This window comes from Arvicola amphibius, chromosome 14, assembly GCF_903992535.2.
Source record: "Arvicola amphibius chromosome 14, mArvAmp1.2, whole genome shotgun sequence".
Classification (NCBI taxonomy): Eukaryota; Metazoa; Chordata; class Mammalia; order Rodentia; family Cricetidae; genus Arvicola; species Arvicola amphibius.
This window is the reverse complement of record NC_052060.1, coordinates 21,937,705-21,946,176: the sequence shown is the minus strand read 5'-3', so window position 1 is coordinate 21,946,176 and position 8,472 is coordinate 21,937,705. Positions and strand designations below refer to the sequence as shown.

At 40.5% G+C, this 8,472-nt stretch overlaps 1 protein-coding gene across 1 annotated transcript in view; it reads left to right on the top strand.

Moving 5' to 3' along the window:
* Nucleotides 1-3,268: 3,268 nt before the first annotated feature.
* LOC119800670 (carbonic anhydrase 2-like) overlaps nt 3,269-8,472 on the top strand; it is a 43,861-nt gene continuing 38,657 nt past the window's right edge. The window contains exons 1-3 of the mRNA XM_042054137.1: nt 3,269-3,424; nt 3,659-3,873; nt 4,047-4,176. Coding sequence (XP_041910071.1) covers nt 3,269-3,424; nt 3,659-3,873; nt 4,047-4,176 — 501 coding nt within the window. The remainder of the gene's footprint in view (nt 3,425-3,658; nt 3,874-4,046; nt 4,177-8,472) is intronic.

Genomic DNA, 8,472 nt, shown 5'->3' with positions numbered 1-8,472 from the left:
TGGTCTCGAACTCACAGAGATCCGCCTGCCTCTGCCTCCCGAGTGCTGGGATTAAATGCGTGCGCCACCCCCTCCCCGGCAACCATACTCTTTCTTAAGAACTTCCTAGAGGGCATGGTTTCTCACAGATAAGGAATTGTAGGGTAATGGATATTATTGTATAATATTCACAAGGTCCACCAAAGGAGAGTCACAAAGATGTACCTGTAGAGTTTGTATACATCGAGTCTAGTGAAAAATAACATTGACTGATGCATAGGTCAGACAACTGCAGGAGAGCAAAACTACACAAAGGAATAGAAATTATAACATTTCGTGGAAGCTCTATAATCTTTAACTAAAAACATTGTGGGAGAATCAAATTAAACATATGTATGAATTGTAAAATGAAAGACAGCTAAATGCTTAAAATTGCAAGTCACTAATTAAAAAATATGTTTAAAATTAATTATAATCTCAGAAGTTAGTTACAAACAGATGCTAAATTGAATATTGAATATTTATTTAACAAGAATATATGCCATAAATCTATTTAGGAAGAGAAAGCTTAGTGATAAAACCTTCTTGGCTAATGTTTGTTACATAAACTAAGAATACAGTAAAAATTTAATACTTGTAAATATAAAAAGTAAATATTATATTATGCTGAGGAACATAACATATCAGGGAAATTAAAATATGTTCATATAATGTTTTGTAGTAGGAACTGAAATTCTAAACTATGTGATCTTATAAAGTAATTAATGTAATTATAGAATGACTTTTAAATAGTCTCTTTCTAGTACCTTCTGGCTCTAAGATGATTTTTTTTAACTCTAGAAGTTCTTCACTTCAGCTAAATATTTTATGAATTAAAACCTGTTTGTCTGACCAACTCTTCAGCTTCCTGATTTATTATGAATTTTGCTTTCATTCATGTTAGGAACTTCCCAGAAACTCCTGGTTTATACCAGTAGTTCATTCCCATTAATGCTGCTGGCAGAGACTTCCAAAATACTCCTCATTGATTGAAACCTGATTTGCTAGCCCCTCAACTTTCAGGAACACTAAATTCCTTTGCAAATTAAAAACAAACACAGCTGATCTATCTTGCGTTTAATTTAGCCTAGCCTAGATTAAAGAAAATTCAGGCTCTGAGGCCTTCAAGAACTTTTTAGGGATAATAATAGCAGGCTGCCCTTACCGATAACACTTTCTCTCCTTTCAATGATCCCTATAAATATATTATTAATTTAAAAATGGGAGGTTTTCAAAGTAGTTTCTATGTTTCCATATTTGTGTGGGTATTGGGAATTTAGAGACATAATATGATAACTAAATTGGAAATCTGCCATAAAGAAGTCCACTATAAATAATGTTACTTTTACTTACGACATATTTTAACAATTTATTTTTTTGCTACAAAATAATTTCAATGACTACATCAGACATTCATTTAAAGTAAGACATCTGAAAACCAAATGATTCTTTTCAGTATAGTGGTGTGAGGATCACTCAGGCTGACTGGATACCAGCCTAACAGAAATGGTGAATCCCAGCTTCAGTGTCTCAAGGGAATAAGGCAGAAAGTGACAGAGACACTTAGTGTCCTCTGGCCTCTAGGCATACACGGGCATGTACACCCACACATGTGTCTACATACAACACATGCACACACCCAAATTTTAAAGTGTTGAGACCCATGTTTCACTATGTATTCAGGGCTGGCTTGGAAGTCACTATGTAAAGCAGGCTGACGTCCACAGCAGTCTGCCCACTTCTGCTTCCTGAGTGCTAGGATAAAAGTGTGCACTACCACCCTCAGAAAAAGAATTTTAAGTAAGAAAATGAAGACCAAGATGGACATCAGCAATGGTTGCTTCTAGTAGAGGCTCGAGAAGGGTGGGGAGAGGAGCAGGCTGCTAGCTCAATGTCTGAATGCTCCATCTCCTGCTCACAGGGTGGGTTTTGCAAGCAGTTATTTTGTTTTTATTCTTCATGATACATACATACATATATATATATATGTATATATATATATATATATCACAGGCATTCTGAGATATAAAATGCTACATAATCTGTAGCTTATCTGAAAATCTCCTGAAAATGAAACATTGAGCACAGTAGACACTCTCAGTGATTTCTATTACAATTACTGCCCTAGTAGGGGAATATATACCACCCTTTTGTTGAAATCACTAAGTCATGAATTCTTATTCATTGTAGAAATCCTGGGTTGGGAGGACACATGGGAGTGAGGCTACGATGCCTCTTGTCCTTGGTTTCTACAAAGTTGCTTAGGTTGAGGAGACCAATGACTCAGGAGATTTTTTTCTAGTGTTCTTCCTAATTCCACACCTTCTCGTCAGGGAAACCCTGCTGATTATATAGTGAAACATCCAGACCTTCATGGATGGCCATGACTGAAGCTCTACTTGAAAATCTAGCAGAGACGGAGAAGGGGATGCCCATCATGAAGGAGGAGTTTGAGTGAGCCAAAGAATTACTAGAGAAGTCTGAGGCTCACTGCAAGGAGCTGAAGGTGAAGATGTTGTCCCTGCTTCAGGAGTAAAACAAACTACAGCTCCAAGTGCAGGCAGCAAGGCCCAAGAGCCATTGTTAGCTTCCCCACCCCGCACTTTGCTCATACTTCCACAACCCCACACCTCTCTGTACCAAGGACTGCACCATCTTGTCACATGTGGCCACATGACTTTCTCTTCTACCCCCCTTGTCTCCTGGATTATTGCCCACCTCATTTCTAGAGTCTGGGAATCCAAAGCTCCAGCCCTCTAAAAGACCAAGCCTCTTTCTTCTCTTTAATCATTAGCTTCCTCTCTTCCTCCTGAAGGAACAAGAAAACCTCAGTGATGAAAAGGAGTTCTGTGATCAGATGATCAACAAGATCTGACTGGAGGCCAAGGTGAAGGAGATGACCAAAAGGCTGGAGGATGAAAAAGAATTGAATGCTGAGCTCACTACCGAGAAACGCAAGGCTGGAAGATGAGTGGTCAGAGCTCAAGAAGGACATTGATAGCCTGGAGCTGACACTGGCCAAGGTAGAGAAGGAAAAGCATGCAACAGAGAACCAAAGTAAGGCCAGCTTCTTCTGGTTCAGCACAGGTCTCCTGAAGGTTTCAAGACCAGAGTATGGGCCTAGTTGGTAGCATCTTTTTAGGTGCCTCTGGGGTGACATTCTTTGATCCTAAAAGCAACATGATGGGTTTTTTAAATTTTATTTTATTCATTGGTGATGGGGAGGCAGGTTAAGAACCTAATGTAGGAGATGACTGAGCTGGATGAGATTATTGCCAAGCTGACAAAAGAGAAGACAGGTCTCCAAGAGTACCACCAGCAGGCCCTGAATGACCTTCAAGCTGAGGAAGACAAGTTCAACACTCTGACCAAGTCTAAAATCAAGCTGGAGCAGCAGGTGGAAGATGTAAGTAGCAAGAACCTTGTTCTCCTTCTCTCAGGTCAAGACTTTGTAATCAGTGCCCACAGGTGAGGAAATCTTCCCTCTGCATCTAATGTCTATGACCCCAGGAGATTTTCTGTGGTGTGTTGTTCCTCATCAGCTACATCTCTGAGTCCTTTGTCTTTTCAGGATTTCTACTCAGGCTTGAGTACTAACCCCACTGGACTTCAAGTTTAAGACATACACTGTCAATTCTAGCTTTTCCACCATTTATTCATTTTCTTCTCTCTGGAGCGGGAGAGATCCCTGGAGCAGGAGAAGAAGGTGCACATGAATCTGGAGCAAGCAAACTGGAAGCTGGAGGGTGACCTGAAGCTGACCCAGGAGAGCATCATGGATCTGGAGAATGACAAGCTTCAGCTGAAAGAAAACCTCAAGAAGAATGACCTGGGATGCGGGGGGTGTCTGGCCTGGTGACCTTAGTGCAGAGTGCTGCACTTCCACCTGCTTGGACACAGTGGAAAAGAGAGCCACCATGTCTCTCCCCCTTCACTGTCATGGCCAGGGACAGGTTCTGGTATAATACAATAAAAGAAACAGGCCCAGCTGAAGAAAGATCATCAATCCCATGCTTGTTCCACTCCAGGAAAGAGTTCGACATCAACCAGCAGAAGAGTAAGACTGAGGATGAGCAGACCCTGGCTCTTCAGCTGCAGAAGAAACTGAAGGAAAACCAGGTGACCTTCTTCCCAGTGTTTCAAGGGGAGTCAGATCCTGTAGGCTGTGGGAGCTGTTTAAAGTTCTAGACAACTTCTGCGAGTTCAGGCAGCTCAAGACCAAACGATTCCTCAATACAGTGAAACTGGCCTTCCCACTATTGTGGAAGAATGTGTTGTCTTCTCGACAAAGCTGTTTCAGGAAGAATGATACCTAGAAATATGGCTTCTTTTTCCCCAAGATGCACTCTGCCTGTTGGCCTTTCTGTTCTGGAGCAACTGAGAGGGATCCTCTGAGCCTTTCTGTTCCCGTTCTGTATAGGGCTGAGGCAAGCCCTCACAAAGGCCCCTCCCATAGTTTACTCTGTTTACAATCTTTGGGTACTAACCCCAACCTCTAATACAGCCTATAACCCATAACCATCCTGAAGTAAGTCACCTACCCTCCCTTATACTCAATATTCTTCTCACTGCACAGAAACAGTAAGGCTGTAAATAAAGGCTTACCCACATCCATGAGGGGTTTGTCCTCCCATCTTCTTGGACACACCTTTTTGTTTTTAGCCAGAATATTGAGCCATTCCTGGGGTCTTTGGCCTTTTGAGGACAGTAATGCTGCCATCCTCAGCAGGTCTTGACACCAGGTTACAACATCCCCCGCTTTAATGTAGGCCCTGAGCTTCAAGTCCAACCCTCTCCACCTTGAGAGAAGAAGTGTAGATCCCCTCTCTCCCACTCCAGGACCCACTCTGAGATCTAGTAAAGTTGTCCATTACTCCAAAAAAAATGAGATCCCACAGATCTTCCCTACAGAGACAAAAGACCAAAATGGTAGGTGGGGCATTCTCCAATTCTTAGTCAAGACCAGGACAAATGCTACAACAATGAGGTGGGATACAGAGAAGAGGGCACCTCGAGGGCATGCATATTCCTGGCTTTGGAAGGACAATCAGGCTAGAGCTCAGGCCTGAGCATAACTAAGGAATCCATGAAGAACGAGGAAGGCATTGAATTAAACTTCATGATTAACTCAGATAATTACGAGAATATTTGATGGTTCTCAAGACAGCTCGCTGCAAATGTTTGTGAAAACATGAACACTTACTTTCTGCCTTATGGTTAGTGGAGCAGAGTCAGGTGAAATGGCGGATTATTTGAGGTTCATAATCCCATGAGGTCTCAGGATTCTCCTCCAAACCCAAATCCTCAGCACTTAGGCTGTAGATGCTCAAGCTGAGTCTCAGATGCTTTTAGGAGATCCTCAAAACTTTGGTATCAGCTGAATTCCTAATGATGAACCGTTCATTCTTAGGGTGCTTAGTAAGACTCCTTGATTCTACCTACATAGCATCCTCCACCAAGTCCATACACCTAAAAATGTCTCCAGCCATTGCCACCTGTACCCAATGACTAAAAACCACTGCTAGAAACCTAGTACCTAGGAGTCTTTTATAGTTCTGGAGTGGATAACTCAATGGAAGAATCCAGAAAGCTGGTCTGAACCTTTGTATCCTAACTAGGCACACACATCAAGGAGCTGGAGGAGGAGCTGGAGGAGGAGCTGGAAGAGGAGCTGGAGGAGGAGCTGGAGGAGGAGCTGGAGGGCAAACACACAGCTAGGGCCAAGGTGGAGAAGCTGTGCTCACACCTGACTTGTGAACTGGAGGAGAGCAGTGAGTGGCTGGAGGAGGCCGGTGGGGTCACACCTGTGCAGACAGAGATGAACTAAAACGTGCTGAGCAAGTCCAGAGCTCTCTTAAGGTGAAACATTCTGTTATTACCAAAGTACTAAATAAGCCTTCAAATAGATTCTTTCAGTATTTCATCCTATCTTGTATCTTCTCACATTGACCTATTTTTAAGTATCTCCCAAGCATCAGCCTGAGACTTATACAGCAGACCACCTGTCATTTTGACCTAGAGTCCACACTAATAGGCTTTCAAGTATTTAATCACAAATATCTATTAGCAAAGAGGTCATGTGATGCATTTGGATAAATGAAATGCACACACACACACACACACACACACACACAGACGACAATGTCTGTTCTTTGTCCCTTTACTATATAAAACATACATGAAGGTTTTATATTTTCCCCAAAACTATAGCTGCAAAACCAGATTGGTTTTTTAGATCTGACAATGTTTAAGACTCTGGTTATCTAACTTAATGCCCAGTGCTTATCAGAAAATAAAAGGAACCCTTTCTTGCAATAACACAATCTTGAGAGCTACTATAGTATTTAACAATTTGCGAGTGTGTTGCTGAATTCCTTTATATTTATTTCTTTTGCTTTTTAGCTTTTTTTAAAAAAAGATAAACTCTCCTTGTGGGGACTATTAGGCTTTTCTGCTACAATTTATTCCACAGCATTGCCCAGTGAACGAATATCTGCAAATGTTTATAGATTCCATTATTCTAGTTTATTCATTTTTTTCTGAAACAATTTCCTTTTATATCTTCGTACCAACCTTAAAAGTGGTGATCCATTTTGCTAGCAAACTTACTTGATTCTGATTCGCGAAATGTGGAATACGTAAGGAGGTAAAGGTCAGAGTTAATGGTGTTAATTTTTGAAGGACAAAATATGCAAATATCCTATCTTATAACAGGAAAAATTGGCAGGCATCTGGGAAGGGGATTATAATATAACAGTATTATTATCACCTAAAATAAAATAATTTTGAAAAGAAATAAGAGTAAGTAGCCTCTCTGAGACCAGATTTCTTATAACAACTGTCCTTTCTCCTAGGCCATCAATGGACAGTATTGACTCAGCTAGGCACTGGGCTTCATGTGTCACATGCCCATCCTCACTAGGAATTTGGCTGACTAAATCCAGTGCAGATCTTATGCAAACAGTCCTATACCCAAGCATGTATATTCAGCACCAAGTGGATTCAGTGTTTTTTTTTCTTTCTCTTCCTTTCTTTTCTTTTGCTTAAGACAATATTCAGTTGTGAGGAAAACATGGAGGGGTTGAGTAGAGGAGGAAGCTGAAAGAAGAGAAAAGGAGGTCTATATTATGAATACATTATATTTTTCTATGAAATTCTCAAGGAATTCTTTTTTTTTTTGAAAGAAACAGATATCTAATATGAAGGATAAGTAAACCCATAAAATTTAAAAGATAAGAGAATTTGCCGGGCGGTGGTGGCGCACGCCTTTAATCCCAGCACTTGGGAGGCAGAGGCAGGCGGATCTCTGTGAGTTCGAGGCCAGCCTGGTCTACAAGAGCGAGTTCCAGGACAGGCTCTAAAAAAGCTGCAGAAAAACCCTGTCTCGAAAAAAAAAAAAAAAAAAAGATAAGAGAATTTTTGAAACAACTCAACCAGTTAGAAAACCACTCACAAACTGGTCCTGACTTCTGACTTGGATGGCTAATGTTTACCATCATCTTGAGACTCTTCTCCTTGGTTGGGGAAACTTTGCAGTTAGGAACAAGAAATTTACCAAGTCTCATGTATTTTCTCTGATCAGAGGCAGGAATCTAATCTCATTAGTTCTCACATTATAAATTAAATCAAGCCAGGTGGTGGTGGGAAGCAGAGGCAAGCAGTTCAAAGCCACCCTGGTCTACAGGAATGCAGACTTGTTAAGTGGTTGTTCAGTGAAGCGCATGCTTTAAAAGGTAATACACAATCGTCTCTCCTCCATATCTTTTCCTCTCTTTCATACCTATGCCTCAGATACTGGCAAATTTTAGCAGGGATCTAGAAAGCTAAAATTAGAGATCACCTATGGTATTGGATGAGTAATAGGCTTAGGTCCTGGATCCAGAAATACTTTGGAGTCCTGTGTCTTTCTGTCTGCTCTACATTCCTTGCCCCTGAAATTATTTCAAACCAAAGTAAAACAAAACCCACAAAACTCTCATGTTTAAATATCTATTGTATAAGTCGAATCAAATTTAATTGATGCACTGTCTTAATATTTAGCCAGCTTCATAGTAGACAAAAATGACTAGATTACATCAGTTTTAGTTTACCTATGGAAAGTGAATCTGGCCATTGAATTATACAGAGCTAAAAGTGTTTCAACTTAACATTTTTTCAGTAAGTCTAATTTTAAAATGCATCCTCTCCATTTTAGGGAATCTAAATATTTAGTTCCATTTGTGAATACATTTAATGGAAAATCATTTATAAGCTTCTTCATTTAATGGCATAGAGAAATATCAATCACTTTTAAAAAATGTGGAGACAGAGGTTTTGAGTCAAGACAATGATGTCATTCCAAGAACCACCGACAAGTTTCTGGAGGATTAGGATTTGGGTTCTAATGTGCAAACAGGGTTTCTGTTCAGATTAAGATTTGAGTCCAATTTTCCTTTATGGATTTAGGGAATGCTT